General features: G+C 40.7%; 1 protein-coding gene across 6 annotated transcripts in view; it reads right to left on the reverse strand.

Moving 5' to 3' along the window:
- Positions 1-23,599, reverse strand: part of SRGAP1 (SLIT-ROBO Rho GTPase activating protein 1) — a 160,039-nt gene that overhangs the window by 29,080 nt on the left and 107,360 nt on the right. For 4 of the 6 annotated variants that reach the window (XM_056574281.1, XM_056574279.1, XM_056574283.1 and 1 more), the window contains 9 exons: positions 21,327-21,548; positions 20,877-20,978; positions 19,456-19,653; positions 19,257-19,347; positions 15,005-15,032; positions 11,816-11,849; positions 7,855-7,915; positions 7,657-7,734; positions 5,027-5,161 (listed from right to left, as the gene is read on the reverse strand). In XM_056574281.1, the coding sequence (XP_056430256.1) occupies positions 5,027-5,161; positions 7,657-7,734; positions 7,855-7,915; positions 11,816-11,849; positions 15,005-15,032; positions 19,257-19,347; positions 19,456-19,653; positions 20,877-20,978; positions 21,327-21,548 (949 nt within the window). Of the gene's footprint in view, positions 1-5,026; positions 5,162-7,656; positions 7,735-7,854; positions 7,916-11,815; positions 11,850-13,816; positions 13,920-15,004; positions 15,033-19,256; positions 19,348-19,455; positions 19,654-20,876; positions 20,979-21,326; positions 21,549-23,599 lie in introns of all 6 variants that reach the window. The other 2 variants (XM_056574285.1, XM_056574284.1) reach the window with 1 other exon arrangement.

Here is a 23,599-nt window from a genome sequence, read left to right on the forward strand (position 1 = left end):
TTATGATGATGACCAAACAAACAAATCCCGACAGATGAACCTTCCAGATGTAAATGAGTGTTATAGGGTTAGCTATGTAGGAATAAGTCTTACTAACTTAAGGGTAAGAATTGGCTGGGTAATCTAGTCTGTTCTTTAATACAGTATCCTGCAGGCATTGACATTTTAGAAAAGAATGTTGTTCAATAAAGAAGAACAAGTTTCTTAGCAATATATACATAATCCATGCTGCCAAATTAAACTCACACGTTCACACTGGCTTCACAGTTTCGGTGTATAACAGAGATATGAAAGCTATGTTGGATCCTTTTTTGATGGAAGAAAAGCACCGAGATCGCCCTGTGTAATAGGGCCAGTGATAAGTTGAACAAGTGCTCATACGATGGCTGATCAGATAGTTGTGACCCATCAAAAAATTAAAAAAAATAAAAATCACTGCTCATCAGCCGCACTCCTCCTCATGTAATGTAATAGGATATTGTGCGGACGACAAGTGATGGCCATGAATATGAATATCATTCATATTGCTCTCGATACTTGTGCACGATGCTCAAGCCTTGTTGTAGGCTCTGTGAGCACCGATCTACCGGACCTCATTTACAGCAAGCATCGGGCCATCCAATTGGACCCTATGCCAATCATGCACCACTGTATGGATGAAGAAAAGTAATTATTTATCTTCTAAGTGCCCCCTCCAGATAATAAGCAACGTTTGACAGACAGATATTATTAGGCTTGTTAATTTAGACAGTGGTAGGAAGATGGTAATACAGGTGATCTATACTGTGGGATGCAGATGTAGTTTAGTATTGTCTATATTACACACAGAAAAATAAGAGGGGCTCAACCACTCTCCAATACCCAACACGGGTGCTACAGTCAGTGAATCAATTATATACAACCACATACAAGAAAAACAATCACTGAATATAAAGTGCACACCACTAAGTATATAAATATTTGAATCTCAAAATACTTTATTCAATATCACAAAGACACATACATAGTTTGGTCACAAACAAGGAACAGTTAAAAGCAATTAAAAATGCTCACTAATAGCCAAAACACCCCTGAGGAAGTCGCTTGCGACTGAACGTATGGGGTTTCTTGTGGTCCTGTTCCTGCTCTACCATCTGTACCACTGGTTCTCCTGATAGGCTTGCTGTGGTTTGTGTAAAGTGATGCTCACAGTTATGTATATCTTTCTTGTGGCTGGGTTTTATTTATTATTATATTATTTGTACAGTATTGATTATGACAGCCCTCACATTTTACATGATGAAATATGGTTGGTATTATCACAGCACAGCATTGGGATCATTATACATGTATTAAATAGGGTCACTTCCTTGGGAGTGGGGGTTCATGGCCCTGCTCCAAGGATGTGTTGTGGCTCTTAGTGAGCATTTTTTATTGCTTTTAACTGTTCCTTGTTTGTGACCAAACTGTGTATGTGTCTTTGTGATACTGAATGAAGTATTTTGATATTGAGGAAAAAAATAAATAACATTTTATATATATATATACATATATATATATATATATATATATATATATATATATATATATACACACACATACACACATATATATATATATATATATATATATACACATACAGTGGTCCCCCAAAATACGATGGTTATCTGTTCCAAACGGACCATCGTTTGTTGAAATCATCGTATGTTGGGGATCCGTGCAATGTAAAGTATAGGACAGTGGTCTACAACCTGCGGACCTCCAGATGTTGCAAAACTACAACACCCAGCATGCCTGGACAGCCGTTGGCTGTCCGGGCATGCTGGGAGTTGTAGTTTTGCAACATCATGAAGTCCGCAGGTTGAAGACCACTGGTATAGGAAGTTATACTCTCCTGTCCCCGCCGTTACGGGCCGTCAACGCTGCCCTGGATGTCGCCGTCCATCGCTGTCGCCGTGTCCCCGACGCTCCGGCAAGGCCTCTGCTTCCCCAGCATCTTCGCTCTCCGTCGCCGCTCCTATTGGATGACGGGACGGCGTGCACAGCGAAGTGATGACGACGATGGAGAGCGCCGACGATGCAGGGGATCCCGAAGGGGACGCGACGGAGCCCCGAGGACAGGTAAGTGATCGTCAGCGGAGCACATGGGGCACCGTAAATGGCTATCCGGTGGCAGCTGAAGCAGTCTGCGCTGCCGGATAGCCGTTTATGCAATGGCCCCGAAATACAAAAGCATCGTATGTTGATGCTGTCTTCAACATGCCATCACATGTTGACATGATCGTATGTCAGGGCCATCGTAGGTCGGGGGGGGGGGGGGGTCACAGTGTGTATATGTGTGTGTATGTGAGTATGTGTGTATATATATATATATATATATATATATATATATATATATATATATGTGTGTGTGTTTAGTGGTGTCCACTTTATATTCAGTGATTGTTTTTCTTCGATGTGGTTGCATATTACACACAGAACTACAGATGTTCATAAATACTTAAATTTAAATTCAAAACTTGCTTAAGACCCTAAAGCAAACAAACTGTGTGAACATACCCGCTTGGGGTGAATTAGGACACTGCAATATGAGGAACAATATCTATGACAAAACCCAGAGTTAATTCACATTTGGCAAAAAAGAAAACAACTGTAAATGTACACAGTTTTTCATGACTTTAAGACGTTATATACAAGTTTTCAGACTATGCCATAATAACATGGCCAGGCATGGCAAATATATGTCTTGGCATTGCCCTCTAAGCATGTCTTAAGACACATTGCATGCATTCCACATTAATTATGTTCAGAGGAGAGGCACATGCTTTGTCATTGCTCTAATATGGGAAGGAATTGTAAGTTAGGCACCACAGTCTCTACAACTAAGAAAAAAAAACTTACAAAAAAATAAAAGGTCCATCTATTATTCCTGACCAGTGCTGCCATGGAATAAAATTAGTCTACAGCATCACTTTTGTATTGCTTAAATGGGCACTGTCACCAACTTTATTTTTTGATATGTTGTAGTACTTATGTACTGCAACATATCTCTAATACACTTTTATTATTTTATTTTTATTAAAATTGTTTAATTTACATTTGAAAACCGGCCACTAGGGGTCTCCCGCCTAGTGGCCGGCTGCGGCCTGGCGTGACGTCACGCCTGAAAAAGGACTGATGCGGCCGAGCATCGGTCCTTTTTCATTCAGCCTGCGCTCGCTCCCTGCCTGTCAATCAGACAGGCAGGGAGCGAGCGCATTGGCTCCCCGGCCACTGGCTGGGAGGCCACTCCTCCCGCACATCACCGCCGCTGTCCCTGCACGCCCGCTGTGCAGTAAGTGTAATGGGGGGAGGGGGTGTTGTGATGGACGGACGGGGTATGGCGTGGGGGGAGGGAGACGGAGGGGACGGGCTAGCGCCGCATGTAACTAATAGTTTATCTACACAAGGTGCCTCCAGCTGTTTCCATACTACAACTCCCAGCATGCCGCATGCCCTGATAGCCAATAGATGTCAGGGCAAGCTGGGATTTGTAGTGATGAAACAGCTGGAGGCACCCTGTGTAGATGAACTAAGGGCGGAAGTCCCCCCAGCAGGCATCAGTGAAGTGGTGCCTGCTGGGGAAGTCTGCCTGGTAGTGAGCACACTTCCAGGCAGACAAAAGGCATTTTTAATCTAGTAAAAATAAAAATTTAAAGCAGGGAGGGGGTTAGGGATAGATTGGCAATAGGCAGAGACAGAAAAAAAAAAAATAAGATGGTGGGAGCTACCCTTTAAAGAATGTGCCCTTTTGTTTGTGTTTGTTGCTGAGCTCCGCAGAGCTATACTTAGACCAGCATTTCCTCAGGATTTCCACAGTATAGTGTAGTGTGCTTAGTCAACCCAGTGGCTCATGGGATGACAATATGCAAGGTGATCCAAACTCGAACTATGCAGCAAAAGTTTACACTTTTTGTTTTCTTATATGATAAAAATAGGTTTACTGGTGCTCATAACGGTCACAAATGTGAACGGAGGCTTTTGGTTTTGAGATCTGAGCTACATAAATCTTATGATGAGGTCTGCGTCCTAAGCAATCATATGAATAAACGTCTTGGTAATTTGGAGTTTTACACAGATAAACATCAGGTCTGCTCTGAAAGTGGAAAAGTGATATAATACCTTAGGTCCCACATGTATGAACATGACTTCACCTAAAGGTCATTGTAACTAGAATACTGCATTCTGTTCTATCTGGCTTCAGGGAAGAATAAAAGTAAAAATACAACATTCAGTAGATTGAATTTTTTTTTTTTTTTATGATTTTACTTAAATGGTCTCTGTCATTTAGAAAAACTTGCAGCGATCTTCATCCAGTTTCACTAGATGGCCCCATAGGCTTATAATGGGGCCTTCTAGTTAAGCTTCACCCTACTTATTCAAATTTTGGGTGGGTCTGAGCACTGAGACCCTAGTCAATCAAAACGTTTGACATGTCAAAAAGTTATTTTTTCTAAATGACAGGGACACTTTAAGTAACTTTATGTTTGTTGTGCTACATCTTCGTTAGGCAATAGCATCCAGCTATTGACAAACCAAAAGATTTGGCTTTTGTTATACATAAAATACAAGGCATTTTCTGTCTTTGCTTTTTTCTTCATCCTGATAGCTCAGAAAAGATCAGCACAAAGTGTAAGCCCTGCCTGTGCTTGCTATGCCTCATAGCTGCTGTAGCTGCCTGTCTGAACCTGATCTCTACATGAAAGAGAAGACAATTACTGAAGTGAATAAAAGAATCTATTATGCCTGCAGGAATGCTTTCCTGCTGCGGTGGACACAAAGAGTTATACATAATCATGTTGAAAAAAGGGAGCAGTCCCAGCTGCAAGTATGACTAAATTCCCTTCCCAGAGAGCAGATGTGGGACAAATTGCCTTTAAGACATCTAACTGTTCTTTTCCTCTTCCAGGAAACACTGGCTGGAATAGAGTAACGCCAAGAGGAGGAAGAAGGGTGGAGGTTTCAGTGAAGTAAGGAAAGACTTCTGGAGGACAAAAAGGTGACTTACGGATGCAGGATATCAAATCGTTAAATCTTTCCTTGGGAAAGAGTGGGTTTTCTAAGCCTCGGAAATACAGCTTCAGGACACCAGCTACAGAGTTGATGTCATGATTATTTTGGTCATCTGTCAAAGGGTCTTCTCCTGTGGAAAGGCACATAATAACCAGGTTACCAGCGAGTTCTTCTGAAGTATAAGACGGCACACTAACATCTCCTTGTCCATAATTATAGCCTGCGACATCAGCCTCCCAGTAAAAAAAAAGTATAACAAGCCAACATACTAACAATAGCATAAATTACACAGTAAATCTAAAACAAGAAGGACCTCCATGGATGTAAGTAGAGGCTGGTCTGACCACAGGATGAAGTCTATATCCAAAAATTCACCACAAAAAGCCACATGAAATATACAAGGTTCAGGAGAATGTAACATTTTGGCAGGATTCCAGCTAAAGAAATGATTATTATCTACTGACCCTATATATAGAAACAAAAACAGATGAGCCAGGCTAGCAAATGTCATGTATAACAAAATTCTATCAATAATTCAATCAGTATATTAAATCAATATGTGTTAAGCCTGAGCTTGTTACAAGCATAGCATAAATAAGGAGAGGAAACTGAAATCATTGTATCACCGGAAATGGACTGTAAGGGTATGGCCACATGTGGTGTTAGCTGCAGTTTTTGCAAATGCACCAGAATTTTGATGGAATTTATGCCAAAAATCTTGCATACATGATTTGCACCACACTTATCACAAATAGATCTGTATTTAAATGTTTTGAATGTTTTACACAGCCTGTATTAGGCTAAGTTTCCACTTGTTTTTTTTCTGGCAGTTTTTGGAATACTGCCACTGCAGTTTCTGAGCCAAAGTCAGAAGTGGATCCATAAGGGAGAAGTATAAGTCCTTCCTTTATATGTCCTGTTGCTTTTGAATACATTTCTGGCTTTGGCTCAAAAACTGCAGTGGCAGTATTCCAAAAAGAACACGTGGAAACTTAGCCTTAGACACCCTGTACACACTTTTGAAGTTCACTGGACAAGGGGATCTTGATTCACTGGAAAGGGGCGTGGCTTGTAAGCAACTCTGTGGCAAAAATTGTGGTGTAACATTTTGGTATAAAAGTAAGCCAACTAACACTTTGCCTAATTTACCCTAGACAGTCTAAAGATGTGCCAGGTTTATCAGCAGTTTTAGACTGTCTAGACTAAGTTTAAACTTAAAATCGATCAATTAGACATTGTTTCTATAGCACTGTGTACAATAGTCATTTTTCTAAATTATTGTTATTTTGAATTTGTCGCCAAAATGCCCCAGCTGAGATGTCCCCCACTCCACATCTCATTGCTGTGTAAAAATCTGTCTCGAGCATGAGACCAGTGTAATATGATTCTATGGCACAGGGTCTTGCACTGTAGACAAATTTAACAGGTATGAGCTGCTAAGAGCAGAGGAACAGCACCTCTGTTGAGGCATTAAGGTGCCAAATTCAAAATGAAGAAAATCTAGAAAAATTACATACGAGGCCTCACAACAGTCATTTATCATAACATCATTGGCGTTAACGCTTTAGAAACTGAAAAACGCAAGCCAAACTTGGCTCACAGACAATAAACATGTAAGGAAAAGATAGATAGATAAAAGAAGGGGGTGAAGAAAAATAAAATAAAGTGCAAGACGTGTATACAGAGAAAACTTGTGCAAACGTGCTGTGCCACAGCTTTTTCTGAGCTGCAGTCAGTGTGAGGGTCCTGAAGATATATTACTTTCTACATGCTTCAATATCTCCCATGAAAATTCAAGGATGTCTTTTTTCTGTTTTTATTTTTTGAAGCGAAACCTTGAAGTTTTTTTTTATAAATCGTGCGGTTTCAGTGTTAAAACCCTTGGGCGTGTGAACATTCCCAAAATGTGCAGACTTAAAGGGGTACTCCGCTCCTAGACATCTTATCACCTATCCAAAGGACACAACACCCACGATCTCCCTGCTGCACCCACCGTTTGATTAGAGCATCGGGTGCAGTGCTGGAGGCTCGTTACGTCCTGGCCACGCCCCACTCGTGACATCACGGCCACGCCCCCTCAATGCAAGTCTATGCATTGAGGGGGCATGGCCATGACGTTACAAGCGGGGTGTGGCCAGGACGTAACGAGTGGGGCGTGGCTGTGAGGTCACGAGCCTCCGCCCTGCATCACCAGTCATCTGGCACGGAGCGAAGTTCGCTTTGTGCACCTGATGTTTGGGGTGCCGCAGCCAAGATTGCGGGGGGTTCCCATCGGTGGGACCCCCACGATCAGACATCTTATTCCCTATTCTTTGGATCTTAGGGGATAAAAAGACTAGGGGTGGAGTACCCCTTTAATCCACAGCACATAGAAGAGATCTCATCAATGTTGCTATTGTAAAGGCTGTGTATACAAGATGTGCTCACTGGTCAGTTTTGTTGTCAGTGCGCTTACTAAATACTACTCAAACTGCATTCCATATGCAATAGGTTATATATTACTTTAGCAGCCAGCATTTATCATCCCTGATGTGCTCCATATATGTATTTTTTTTGTGTGTTAATAAAATAGATTAATGAATTAAAAAAAAAAAAAAATGTTGAGATTTCAAGCCATGCCCTTACCTCTTTCAAATGCATTTTTTATATCATTCACTTCTACCTGGGAGCCAGAAACTCGAAATATACCCTGGTGTTGAAGTCCTGAGAAAATTTTTTGAAAATAAGCATATTACCAACATAAGTCTCTGCAAGTATCAACCAAAACGGAAAAACTATATAAAGGCACTTGATAGTGAATATCTGAACAGAAATGCTTCTTACCATACAAGTTAATGAATCTGATGCAGCTTTCCACAATGAGAGGAATTATTTGTCCAGATTCCTACGGTGATAAATTGAAAAAATAAGTGAAAGGTAATCTTTGTCTTAAACAGATAAATACTGTAGCTCCTCCTAACTAAACATTTACGGATCGCTGAGCTGGTAATGAAAAACTCCAACCATACATGTATTGTCTGCGCCACAATCGGAAAAATACTGAAATGAATGTGTAGTGAGCAGCTTACACAGCTTCGTATTTCTAGCGCATAGAGCATAATGTACCGTATATACTCGAGTATAAGCAGACCCGAATATAAGCCGAGGCCCCTAATTTCACCCCAGAAACCCAGGAAAAGTTATTGACTTGACTATAAGCCTAGGGTGGGAAATTCATCATCCCCCCTGTCAACATCCAGACCCCCGTCATTAACACCCTCATCATCATCACCCCCGTCATCATCCCTCCCTTCATCATCACCCTGTCATCATCCCCCCCTTCATCATCACCACCCATCATCCCCTCTTCATCATCCCCCCTTCATCATCCCCGCCTATCATCATCCCCCTGTCATCATCCCACAGCCCCCTTGATCATCACCGCCTGTCATCATCCCCCTGTCATCATCCCACAGCCCCCTTCATCATCACCGCCTATCATCATCCCCTTTTCATCATCCCCCCTTCATCATCACCGCCTATTATCATTCCCGTCATCATCCCCCTGTCATCATCCCACACCCCCCTCATCATCGCCGCCTGTCATCAGGCCTGTTCGGGATGATGGCCAAGGCCGCAGTGGTCTTCAACCTTCGGACCTCCAGATGTTTCAAAACTACAACTCCCAGCATGCCCGGACAGCCGATGGCTGTCCGAGCTTGCTGGGAGTTGTAGTCTTGAAACATCTGGAGGTCCGCAGGTTGAAGACCACTGAGGGCGGAGAGTTCACTCGAGTATAAGCCGAGGGGGGTGTTTTCAGCACGAAAAATCGTGCTGAAAAACTCGGCTTATACTCGGGTATATACGGTATATTGAGCAGCCTACACAGCTTCATAGTTCTTACACCTTTTTATAATGAATTTCCTAGCACTATTGATAATGTAGTTGTGGATGGACAGGTATGGACAGATACAAATGTCATTTAGTATGGTAATCTGGTAAGTAATTGTGGCAGCAAGTCTTATCAGGTTTAAGCCATGAGAAGTTACTTTACATAGTAATGAATGAGCTACTACAGATATATAGACACTTAAAAGGAAAACTGTCAGCCTGTTCACCCACATTAAACCCAATACACCGGGTTATAGTGTGGATGAACAGGAGTCCAACGAGGTGTCACTTAACAAAATCCGTTCTGTAGGTCCAGAAGAGCCTCTTCTTTATTTCCTGAATCGCTCACAGGAGGCGGGGTCCTGCTGGCTCGATTTAAATATGTATGTTCTGTGTCACCATGTCCTAGTGACTCCTGTCACTGGTCACATAAGCGCTGGTCATGTGAGCACTCTGTTTTTTTGCATAGAGCGCATCACGTAACCAGTGACGGGAGTCACTAGGACGTGGAGACACAGAACATGCATATGTAAATCGAGTCGGCGGCTCCTGTGCACGATTCAGGGAATGAAGAAGAGGATCTTATAGGGGACATATCCCCGGACCAACAGAACAGATTTTGGTAAGTGACCCATCGTCTGACTCCTGTTCACCCACATTATAACTCAGAGTACTGGGTTTGGTGTGGGTGAACAGGCTGACCGTTTACATTTATAGCCTTAGAGTTCACCTTTACATATAAGCTATGTTGAACTTTAGGACATGTTTTACATAACATGACTTACTTTCCTTGTACTGATCTTGGTCTACATCATAGATTCTCATCTACAGCTGTATTCACAATTTTGCAGGATTCTGGAGCAACAAGGAGTAATCCCTGCTTGATCAATGTCTTTACAAAGCTTGTACTGGTAATCTGCAATCTCAGAGATGTACCCCAGGTTCTTTATGGTCATTCATGGTCATATTACCCCTGTGCCTTCCCAAAATGCAGTGTAACAGAGCACTGCAATAGCCACTATATTAGAGACCCCTGCCCTTTTACTTGTGAAAATTTGGCATGTGACTGAGTGCAGCATAAAATTAAGTGAGCAAGTTTTCTGTAGATCAGATTCAGTGTAAAGACACATTAGAAAAGGAACAATCAATAGACCTAAGTGACTCAGGATAATTGGTGCGAGACTAGCTGGGACCAGGATTTCACAAACTGACAACCTTGTGGGGTTATTTGTGTTAGGGCAGGGTCACATGGGGCGCATCCACAGCTCATTTCACACTGTGGATGCGCCAACAGCAGTCACAGAGACTGCAGAGCTATTCATCAAAGCCCTCCCACAGCACTACTACCAGTTCCCCACTCAGAGGGTGGAGCTTGAGCTAAGAGACAAGATGTCGCTATATCTTCTGAGACAGCAAGTTATGTATAATCTCAGGAGAGAGGGAGGAGCCAGGGAGCTGCTGAGACAACATCACACTGACAATGAAAGAACTACATAACTTCCTATCATGCGGAAGTCAGTACAGTTTGTGGCAACACTATTAGTGAGTTATATATCTTGGGGTGAAAGTTATTTAAATTCAATTTTCTGATACTGGAATATCCCTTTATAAATGCGTCTGAATGCAGACGAGAAGTGTAAACCAAGATTAGCACAAGATCAAAGATGACGGTAAATGACAATTACTCAGCAATGGCTGTTATATAAAACTGTAAATTGACAAACATATGCTTGATGTGTTAGTTTGTTACATATGAATACAAGCATAGAATAAACAGAGTTAGGGTGGGTTCACACCACGATTTTGCTATACGGTTTCGGCATACGGTTTTATAAAAAAAAATTTTTTTGCAACCGCACACAAAACCATGCCCATAGACTTCCCATTCAAAACTTTATGCACCATAATGTATACAGTTGTCTCTGTTTTTCAAACCATACTTTTTTTTTACTTTTTTTTTTTTACCACGGTTTTTGGTCCTGGTGAAAAACGGTATTAAACCGTATACGTTTTTTTTGTAACATGGGAGTCAATGGGAACCGTACAGGACCGTATGTGCATACGGTTTCAACCATACGGTTTTTGACTTTGCACAGTTTTGTTTCTTGGAGTTTCAATCAAACAAGTGAAACTTTATTCATAATGGAGTGAAAAGTTAAAAACTTATACTTTTTTCCTTAAAAAACGGATGGAACCGGACATCATTTTTCAAACCATATACGGTTTTCAACCGTATACAGATACAAATTTGTACACACGTCTTGATACAGTTTAGTCAGGTTTTGAGGAATCCTTTTTTTTTTTTTTAAATCAAAAACCTGATACGGGAACTGTACTGCAAAAACGTGGTGTGAACCCAGCCTTACAAAGTGCAAGGAAATAAAATGGAAAACAAAATTAAGAACACATTACACTTCAAGTTAGACATGATTTATATGTGTGTATAGAAATCTTTGACAGGGGAATGTTTGCACACAGCATTTAGAATATATATGTGAAAATGTACATAGGAGTAAAGCACTTTGGTTACTACAACATTCCAGGTCAGAAGTTTCATGTACTAATAGCAATTTGTTGTAATTGATGTATCCTAGTCCAACAACACAGAGTTCATATTCTTATCCAAATGTAAACAGTAACAGCCAATACCAGGAAATAGAATATGCAATGATTTTATTTATTTCTATTAAATAGAAGGATTGCATGATGGCTTTGGATAATCCCTTTTTTTCTTTTATATTGACTATGAGAAACAACTTAATTTGGCCATTCTGTGTTGTAATAGGATTCAGTGCCCACATTTATTTTATTTTTTAAATAATTTTAAGCTTATTGCAAATATTCCCTTGTTCAACTGCAAAGCAAAGCGAACATCATGAGATGATAGGCATGACTGTCACCAGCATTACAATACCTGATGTCTTGTGTGTGAATTTCTTCTTCCCCGACTAGAAGCAATATTAGAAATATAGGACAGAAAAAGTAGAGGATAAATCTAGTGAAGAACCAAGATGGAATTTAGAAGTTTTACTGATTTCATAGTATAGCATTCCTGGAACAGAGGAGATGGTGTCACTACCTTCATCAGTCTCGTGTAGCAACATTGCTTGGAAGGTATTATTTTGACTGCAGTGAACTCTGATATAATAAATACTGATCTTTTATAGAACAGCAAAAGGGTTTATGTATTGTAGCACAATGTGGAGAGGAAACAGGCATCACATTTCCACAACTATTTTCTATCTGCTTATTATATGTCCTAAATCCATTATTTCATGAAGACAGTGCCTGTCTATATGCTCTTTTAGAAGGTCCTTTACTTTGCATTACACAAATGGACATTTAATTGGCAGCTTGTAATGCTATATTTATGCTGCAGTGAAAATAAGTTACCAATACGATTTCCCCCAGTGGTAAAAAGTGATCACTAGTGGTTAGATAAGCCAGATTCTCAGTGATCTGCTTCAAAAAGTCAAAAAGAGGTTGTCTTCATGAGACAGCCCCTTTCATGAAAATGTATGCTGTGAACATCTTAGTCAGATATGAAAGTATGAAATCAAATAATGTTTTAAAGTGGTTGATAACCTTTAACGTGCATCTGTCACTTGAATTACACCTGCTGACACAATCTAGCAGGAATCGGTATTTAAGGCATACCTTTGTCAATGGATTTTTAGATGGTCCCCAAGTTTCCCAGTGTCTGCTATACCCCAGGCTCACAATGCCTTTCTCCTTTATCATGTCCAGTCCTCCTGTTGATTGACACACGGGGCTTGCCTGCCACTATACCTACATAATGTGTAGGCAATTCATACAGGGCCATTGCTGGCAGACAAGCTGTGTGTGTCTATTAACAGGAGGAGCAGGAGTGATTTCAGATGTCAGTCTTGTTGCCCTGGGGCATAGCTGATCCTGGGCCCTGCCCCTCTGACACTCGGGGACCAAATGTATGCCCTGGATGGGGACCCTAATCACCACCAGACTGTGTCGGCAGTTTAGCAAGTGTAATTCAAGTGGCAGATACAGCTAAAAGTAAGGCCTATGAACGAATTTGAGCATTTTTTTAAATTGTTTTGTACTTCTAGCAAAAATAAATAAATAAATAAAACATTTTCTCCATAAGCCTTTATTAAAAATTTAGTTTAGGCTCTCTACTACAGCTATCTTGCTTTTATATTTAGGCTGGCAGTAGCATCCTGTTCATAGTGAAATCCATCAGAAGCAGCCTGAGGGGCTCAGTCTTTAGACCCTATCTCTCCTATCTGTGGGAAAACTGGCAGTAATTCACATGAAGCATAACATTAGTGCTCATTCAGATCAATGGCTTGTCCAAGTAACGCAGGATCAGACAGGTCCTCCAGAGTGAGGAACACTCTTTGTAATTGCTCTGCACTCTGGCCAAGAGATGAGAGTCTTCTACAGAGAACATCCTCTTTATTCATTCTGAATTCCCCTATAGTATAAATGAAAAGGTGTTTTCTGAGCGAGTCAACTATGTTAAGCATCGGTATAAGTGCTTGTTAGAAGAGCTGTGGAACATTAGGTGTCACTTACCATAAAGCACAGACTACACAGTTAAACTACAATGGAATCGGAATCGCCGCTGGATTTGTTTCCATATATCTGAATAACAGGAAAGCAGTTGAGGAAATGTTTCCTGCACTAAACATTTGACTGTAACAGAGTTCACTGCATAGAAGTCACTGTCCACAGCAGACAAGAAGAATGCATGAGTTACTGAGGAAGGGGTTACACTTCCATCTCTCTGTAGACTCAGGAAGGATATTGATCAGAAGGGAAAAAACAGCCCACCACAATGTAAAATGTAATGACGTCCCTCAGCTGCAGTGAGGCCCTGGCCATTACATTGAAAGCAAAAGGTGCAGGTAAGCCCTCAGCATTACAAATCCAGTACCTGGATGAAGGACTCCAGATCCCCGTTAAACAACTTAGTAATATATTGAGAAACGGGTCTGGGTTTCCTTTGTTTCTGGGGTTTAGGGGGTACATTTGGAGGCCTGAGAAAAGGAACATGAGCAAAAAATGACATTGCTGAAAATAAAGTACTACACAATTACTATAAATACTAAAAGTGGTGATCCAAAACTAAGCAATTACAAACCTCTAGTCTTCAATGGCAATTTATATAATGCTATCCTCATCTTCAATCCTATTACATATTACTTAGAGATAACTGATCAAATGATATCTAGTTAGCTATATTGTAAGTACTGTAAAACTAGCCCATGTTCAAATTTTGAGTGAAATGTAAAATAGCCGCTGAAATTTTCACTTACACTACACCAATACACATATTACAAAGATGAGGATTCACAAATATATGTATAGTTCAGAAGTAGAGATGAGCGAATTTACGGTAAATTCGATTCGTCACGAACTTCTCGGCTCGGCAGTTGATGACTTATCCTGCATAAATTAGTTCAGCTTTCAGGTGCTCCGGTGGGCTGGAGACTCTTTCCTAGGACTGTATCCACCTTTTCCAGCCCACCGGAGCACCTGAAAGCTGAACTCATTTATGCAGGATAAGTCATCAACTGCCGAGCCGAGAAGTTCGTGACGAATTGAATTTACTGTAAATTCGCTCATCTCTATTCAGAAGCAATAAAAATAAAAAAGCATTTTCATGTCTAGTAAGTATATTATAAAGGGAATTTTTTATCATTGTATTCTTATACATTTCCTATGTGATTACTACATGTGGTTAATCAACACATACAATTTAGAGAAAAGCCAGCTGAACCCACAGACCTCCCGCCTCTTCCCTGACAGATAACGGCAAGGGAGAGAAGGGTCGGGCAGGTTGGAATTCTACTGCCCAATCCTATTGTTCTGGGAGAGAGAATATGCAGCTCCCTTCTCCATAGAGGACACATAAATGTACGGCTGTGCTGAATATTCTTGTGTATGTGGAGATAGGGAGAGATAAGTGTTGGCTGGACAAATGTGTATGGCCACCTTTAATATGGACCCAATTACTGCTTTTAAGCAGCATCCACAAAAAAAAAAAAAAAAAAAAAAAAAAAAAATTGCATTTCTATCCAGATTTCAACGTTGAAGGTTTGAGCCGGAAATTGTGACGTACCTTGTGGTCATGTATTCTGCCCTATAGCCTGAAACAAAAACAATAACACATGTTTAGAAAATATATACCAATCCTGGTTTGGAATATTATTCTGCATAAATTGCCGATTATTGTCTTGCAACCAGCCTATGTAGCCAGTCCATAAACAAGCCCCAGAGGTCAGGAGTGTGCCCGATAAATAATGTAGAAGTCCACACTTCCTGACCTCAAAGAATTTATACTTCTTCAGTTCTCAAAAACACTGATTCATTCTTAGGAACTCTGTTAATAACTGCAGTAAATGGAGAAGTGGTCAGAAAAAAAATGTACAAAAAAATTAGAAATTCCCAATAAGTTTGATGTGTCACATGACCCTCTTCCTATTGAAAAAACAAAAGTTGGATTCAAAATGTCAAAATGGCCGCTATGGTCACCACCCATCTTGAAAAGTTTCCCCCCTCACATATACTAATGTGCCACAAACAGGAAGTTAATATCACCAACCATTCCCATTTTATTAAGGTGTATCCATATAAATGGCCCAACCTGTATTATTAGGCAACTTATGAATTTGTGACTTTCTTTAATGACCCCACTAAAAATGCAAGAACTCTATCCAGAGGCTATAAAGCCGAAATGAACATTAGATACTCCTTTCTTCTTCCCTTTGTTATAAGGTGGAAAAATCTATGGGACCACATACCACAATAGTATTTATTCATTAAAATAATGCAAAATGCATCAAATTGTATTACCTAGAAGCATCTAGGAAAATTCTTTACCACCAGTAATACACAGTATATAGGCTCTCCCAAATGTATCCAAAGGCTGGTTTTCTATGCTGCCATTGTCAGAGAGAGACAACAACCCAATTTCACATTTGGTGAAACTGCACAACAGTGCAGCCCTTTTGGACCCTAATCCCACATTTCCTGCAGAAGATAATAGGGTATCCCAACCACTGTTAATCTCTGCTATGGCGCTGTTTCCAGTGAATTTTTCCCTACCCATAAGACCTTAATTGTTGCAGGGATACCTATAGTCAGACTACAGAGAAGTGACACCTAGTATTGCAGAAATATATTAAGCTACTGAGTACAAAGGTTGTATGGAACAACTATTGGCAGACAGAAAGGGATCAATAGCAGCTACTTAGAAATATTTGTATAAGGGGGCCAATTTCTTTTCTAGTATTAGAAAAAAACTGACGATATTTTAAAATAATTTTATCTATGATTAAACTACCTGATGTCCCTGAAATATATATATTTTTTAATTGTCATAATCCTTTGGGATCAATTATTGCAGCCTGTATAAATGTTGTGCCTCCACAAAATAACTCAACCCAAAGCCATTAATGGCTGAACTATGGTGACCTACCTAAGTGAAAATGTCCAAATAAGGCCCCAAAGTGTCAATGTTTTGGGTGGCCACCATTACTTTCTAGCACTGCCTTAAGTCTTTTGGGCATGAAGTTCACCATAGTTTCACAGGTTGCCACTGTAGTCCTTCCTCTTCCACTCCTCTATGATGACATCACAGAGCTGGTGGATGTTAGAAACCTTGCCCTCCTCCACCTTCAATTTAAGGATGCCCCAGATATGCTCAATATGGTTTAGGTCTGGAGACATGCCTTGACAGTCCATCACATTTCCTTCAGCTTCTTTAGCAAGGCAGTGGTCATTTTTGAGGTGTTTAGCGTCAATATGTTGGAATACTGCTCTGCAGCTCAGTCTCCCTAGGGACAGGATCATGCTCTTCCTCAGTATGTCACAGTACACGTTGTTATTCATGGTTCCCTCAATGACCTGTAGCTCCCTGGTGCCAGGAGCATTCACACTGCCCCAGACCATGACATTCCCACCACCATGCTTGACTGTAGACAAGACACACTAAAGCTATGGTGAACTCCATGCCCAAAAGGCCCTATTTGGATTACTCCACTTAGAGGTGTACTCACTTTTATTAAGTTTCGGTTGAGTTATTTTTGAAGGGACACAACATTAAACACTGTTATACAGACTGTGAACTCATTACTTTACATTGTGGCAGAACCTCATTTCCTCAGAGTTGTCACATGAAGAGATAGACTAAAGTATTTACAAAAATGTGAGCTACTTTTTCGGGAGATCGTGGGGGGCCCCCAGCGGTCGGACCCCCCGCGATCTGAAACTTATCCCCTATCCTTAGGATAGAGGATAAAATGTTCAATCCCGTAGTTCTCCTTTAACTCCTAACAGGCTTCCTTGTTACAACTATGGTTGACTTGAAATTTCCAAGAAAAAGTTTAAAACCTAGCCATGGCACTGGGTGAAGTGACAGGGAGGCGGTCTTTCGGGCTTCTGTCCACCCTGCTTGGCTTAAGAGATAGGTATTTTTCTATTTGTGTATAGTGAGACATGTCAATCACTCCAAGCTAAGCATAGAGAAACCTTGAAGATTACCTCCCATTTTATCCACTGCCACGGCTGCAGCTTCAACAATATGAAGAAGCATAATCAAAATATCTGGCAAAAACAAGTTTTGTAACAGCAGCTCTCTGCCTTTTATTATGATTATTATTATTATGGATAAAAAAAATCAGCTGAACCCAAGGTGGTCCGTCTCTGTCTTAGATGTTATTAAATAGCGAATTACATTGTGTTCCTTAGACATTCAGGAGATGTATAATCCTTTGCAATAGGGTCAATATATGACTTCAAACTCTTCTTTACGGATTAAAGTCATAATCCTTGCTGTGGTTCATTGATCTGTAGATCAGACTTAATAGGAGCAGTAATATGATGAACGCCATTTACATTGCTAATCTTCTATGCTTACAGCAGCATATTAAGATTACTGAAAGTAGATAGGTGTACTACATTAACGGACATGGCGCAGGAAGATTATTTTATTTTACACACAAAAAATAATAAATATAAAATACCTTCTTTGATTTCATTATGTATTGTGCAGTTTGCATGATTTTACCAATCATAAAATGTACAGTAAAACAATGCCGGTGATATTACAGATATTTTCATGTTATACATAGGCATAAGCTACTATATTGGGGGATGCACATGTTATATTACTATCTTTCTCCGTGAAGCAAATAAGTTGTAAAGCTGGCCACACACAAAACTAACGCTAATCCTCAGCAAATACATCCTCTCTTAGGGTACGTTCACACGGGTGGATTACCTGAGGAATTTACGCAACGTGTTTGCTGCGGCAAATCTGCAGCAGATTTTGCTACCAGTGACTTCAATGGGTCAGCAGAAAATCCGCAATAGGGGAAGATTTTCCTTCGGACCTATTGAAGTCAATGGTAGCAAATCTGCTGCGGATTTTCCACAGCAAATACGGTACGCTGTGTAAATTCTGCAGGTAATCCACTTGTGTGAACGTACCCTTACAGAGGGACAAAGCCCCTGCCAGATAGCTCGCTGGCATCAGATTGTCTTCCAGAAAGGAATAAGGCTGGCAAATGTGACACACTTCAGGTTATTAGAGTGTGTTGGCTATCGTACAGGTTGTAAGGAATTTGTACACTACACAAGGTGTCTCTCCTTGAATCCTTGTGTCATGCATGCCATTTCTATAGGCCCTGCACAAGTATCAGTTCTAATGACTATTAGTAGCTAGAGGGAACTAAAGTGACACAGTATACCAACCACCCTAAATTTGAGTAAGTATCGTACAAAAACCCCCCCCCTAAAAGCCAGAATTCGAACACAATTTAAGGAGTTATCCAGGATGGGAAAAACAACACCTTTTTTTAAATCCTTTAATGGGGTACTCTGCCCCTATACATCTTATCTTCTAGTAAAAGGATAGGGGATAGGATGTCTGATCAAGGGGCTCCGGCCGCTGGTACCCCCTGTGATCTCCAGCATGGCACCCAGAAATCTTCTGCATGGAGCGGAGATTTCTCCATGCAGCGGATTTCTGGGCACCAGATGACCACAGCCGACACAGCAGTCACGCCCCCTGCATTCATGTATATGGGAGGGGGCATGAAACTGTGTGATAGCCGTTACGCCCCCTCAAATAGACATGAATGGAGGGGCGTGGCATTGTGTTACGTAATAAACACAGAAGCCCCGTGTTCAGAATGCCGCAGTGCCAACTCAGATCATGGGGGGGTCCCACTGGTGGCCCCCACGATGAGACATCTTATCCCTTAACCTTTGGATAGGGAATAAAATGTCTTTGGCCAGAATATCCCTTGAAGGCATGAAACGTGTAGTGTCACAATGTGACTATCCAGAAATCACAGGATCTGCCTTACCTTTCCCTTCCCCAAGAGTCCTCTGAAGCAGGTCATGTTTAGCCTGTAGTTTTGTGATGAGATTGCTTCCTTCTAGATGTTCCCTGAATTTCTACACAGAAAACAATTTGGGTACTTTTAGCGTATATATATTTAAAATGCAGATGTTTGACATATACACAATAAAGAAATCAAAAAGATAAAGTCATTCTTTTTTTACCATAAAATAGAACTGTTCCGTTTCTTGTTGGTTTGCTCTTCGTTTGGCAATACTGGGCTTACTTAAATATGTCTCGGATACTGTGGACTTTACTGACTCCGTGGAGCGGCTGTGCTGAAAGCATTCTGAAACATCATAGTCTTCTATTGTGACCATATCTTGGATGGTCTGGCAAGTGGCTTCTGTGGTTTTCTTTACCTACAAAATAAAGTATTACTGTTAACTGCATATATATAGAAGCATGGCAAGCAATAAAAATAGCAATTTATATCTTAACAAACATGTTATACTTTCTTTGATTTATCTGGAATATAAGGAATAATCAATCATAGGTGCATCTAGATATCTGAAGGATTTTTCAATATCTTGAATATGTTTACCAAGTGTAATAATTATTAGTTTAACTTGTATCTTACTTTTTTTTTTTGTTACTGAACAAGTCTGTTTGTGTCTCAAAGAGTCTACAGGTTGGGGTTACAGTAAGGGTTCAGATTCAGCTCAGATCAAGTGACATGATTAACCAATCAGCTGCTACATTTCTGTGCTCTAAGAAGATCACACAGCTAATGAATACCATAAGCAGCCATTTGTTAGAGGGAACCTGTCATCAGTATCACCTGCACTGAACTGTCGTACAGGCTTGTAGTGTGAGTGACACTGACGTCCATGATACTTACCAGTCCCCACTCTGCCACAATCCCAGTTCTCCGATACATGCAAATGGCCTGCTTGGTACACAGGGGGCATGACTAACCTTCCTGTGAATGGTGTTGTCCGGCCAGCATCTCCCCTGTGCTGAGCCTCTGCATTTTGAAGCAGAGGAGGCTGAGCACAGGGGAGGCAGTCTTAATAGGAAGATGCCAGCTGGACATGATCATGCATGGGGGGGACTAGGGAACTCCCCCATGCACCAAGAAGGTCATTTGCCTGTACTGAAGAAACAGGATTGCCACGGAACGGAGTCACTGAGCGGGGACAGGTAAGTATCACAAGTATCATGTAGTCTGCACTGCAAACTACATTTCCTGGCATCCCTTCCCTTTCTATAGCCGCTGGCACACATCCTTCCCTGTACACATTATCTTTTTCCACAACATCGTAGCTTGGCAGGAAAATGGAAAAAACACTAATGCGCAGTGACATGGACTACACAACTCCCGTGCACCAGGTGGGGGTCTGAAAACCAACTAATATATGTATTTTGTACACATTTCCAGCAAAAAGTCATCTCGAAATAACACTTAAATAATACTATGCTGCACTATATAAGCAGTAAAAAAATTAGTGGGCTTCTTCAATATTTTTTGATAAAAATGTATACGAACACTAGGTGTAAATTGAAGTCTGGTGCATAATCTGTTTCACAGTAATTTTTTATGTCATACTCATATTTACTAGATCATATGAACGCATAATATTACCTCTTCATTTTCAATTTTCAGCATAGCCAGTCGAGACTGAAGTTGCTGGTACCGGAGTATAAGTTCACCCTGTAATGGCTGCTGAGCACTTACTTGGCAAACCTTCATTCACAAGAGAGAAGAAAAAATAACTAAACGCTGGACACTGGTGGCTTTACATAATAATCCTAAAACAATGAACCAGTGGGCTTCGCAGTAGTAGATCATTGCATTTATTACACATTTTTTCCACGACATCCAGAAGTAGCTGCTAAATATTTGACCATGTGGAGTTTCTTTCTTCCTTTAGTGAATTTTAGCCAATGTAACACTGTGTTAATATTTTAAAATGGTACACATAAAATCAGGTAAGTTTTATAACAGAATGCAGCTCGTATGATAAATACTGTATTCACGTGCCCAAATCTTGAACCTTTTATCCAATGATAACAAAATCCAAATTTATTTTACCTCATCACCCAGGTGAGACTGAAACTCAAATTTCATTGGCGGACAGAATGCAGTTGGATACATCTCCATAAATCTTTGCTTGTCGTTCCTGGGTTCCAAGTTATCTACTGCATTCTCTATGATGTCTAAGCCCTCATGCCGTGACGTTTCCAAGTTATATTCGGCAGAAAGGTAGGTTCGCATGGCCCTGTTTAAACTTGCATGGTAACCCAGATCACAGCACTAAAAAACAGACAAAAAGACACAAAACCTTAATATCCACTTAAACATAATCCACTACTATAAATAGTAGACATGTCATAGTGACTAAACTGATCACATATTTTTATTGCAAAATATCCAGTACACAAACAATTCTATAGAACACACTGTTGAAACTGTGAAAACTAAAACATGTGGCAAATTGCAGCTAAAGTGTCACAGTATCAAAACAATTTATAGGAAAAAATGGTTTACTCAAGGGAGGCAGATGACATGACACCTTGTCTGAATTTTCATTTCACACATAGTACAGTGTTATTTCTCAAGAATGCCAGCTGTTAGAAACATTTCATTTACCTCTGCCAAACCGGTTGATGAGCAGTCAGCACATTCTGAAGTGTACAATCTCCAAAAATAAATGAATGTATTCAGCAGGGGAATTGTTATAAGAGCAAAGCAGAATGTTCAGGTAAAAACCATGAAACACCACCCAACTGCGTAATACGTACAGGCCCCAACCGTACCTTGCATGCCTCAAATTATGGTCAACGGCAAAAGATTTTTTTCTGGCACATTTTATATAAATCCGCCCAAAAAAATAGTTTTTGCCATGCTCCATTTCAGATTTTATATATATATATATATATATATATATATATATATAAAAAATATACATGTGTGTGTGAGAGAGTGAGTGTGTGTGTGTGTGTAAAGAAGTATTCTTCACTAGAAGAATTGCTCCTAGGGGACAATATTTTACACCTACCATTTGGGCTTGGGGCAGCGAGGACAAGCGGGGCTCTGTGCAGCGAGGACAAGCGGGGCTCTGTGCAGCGAGGACAAGCGGGGCTCTGTGCAGCAAGGACAAGCGGGGCTCTGTGCAGCGAGGACAAGCGGGGCTTGGTGCAGCGAGGACAAGCGGGGCTCTGTGCAGCGAGGACAAGCGGGGCTTGGTGCAGCGAGGACAAGCAGGGCTCTGTGTAGCGAGGACAAGCAGGGCTCTGTGTAGAGAGGACAAGCAGGGCTCGGTGCAGCGAGGAAAAGCAGGGCTCTGTACATTGAGGACAAGCAGGGCTCTGTGTAGCGACGACAAGCAGGGCTCTGTGTAGAGAGGACAAGCAGGGCTCGGTGCAGCGAGGACAAGCAGGGCTATGTGCACTGAGGCTCTGTGACATGCCTCCAGTTCTCACATCAGGATGATTGACAAGCCAGGAGCCTGCCAAAATAACAACTCACAAACATCAACTACTGTAATACCAACAAGATAGAGCCCAGCCACAACCAAACAAAACTGAAACCTTTTCCCTTCAGCTCCCCTAGAGACAGAAATGCATATTGCTTTACTTTAAAAATTGCATATTTAGGTTTCATTTATATTCCAGGATTTGTTTTAGTTTTTTTTAGATGAGACTGGAGAACTTGAAAAGATCTAAATGTTATATAATTCAAATGCTGTGTTATAAACCTATTATTCATCATTATAAAAGAACATATGGTATTCCATACTCCATTTTTCCACAAAAACTTTTTTTCCAGGCCTTTCTATCTCTAAGCCCATATACCAGTGGTCTGCAACCTGCAGACCTCCAGATGTTGCAAAACTATAACTCCCAGCATGCCCGGACAGCCGTTGGCTGTCCGGGCATGCTGGGAGTTGTAGTTTTGCAACATCTGGAGGTCCTCAGGTTGAAGACCACTGCCCTATACTATTATTCAGAATTTGGAAGCAAACGAGAAGGACCACAGTAAACAGCAAACAGAGATCTTAAAAATGATGACGTAAAACATAAGTATATAGAAAAACTGCAAATCATTTCAAGAAGATTCATATGAAGATAAAAAAACACTAATACAGCAGTCACTCAGGCTACCTGATATTAACATACATATGTCATGAAGATAGATGAGTATAGGGTGCATAACCACAAGTTAGCTCAATGGCGGTATTTGACATACATGATCAAAGTCTACAAAAGGAAACAGATGTGGTGGAGGAGTGTACTGTAAGAAGTGCTTTACCACCTTACCTAAAAAACACCAACAACATTGCTGTGTATGAGGAATAGCAGAAT

Source organism: Hyla sarda, chromosome 4 (assembly GCF_029499605.1).
Source record: "Hyla sarda isolate aHylSar1 chromosome 4, aHylSar1.hap1, whole genome shotgun sequence".
Lineage (NCBI taxonomy): Eukaryota > Metazoa > Chordata > Amphibia > Anura > Hylidae > Hyla > Hyla sarda.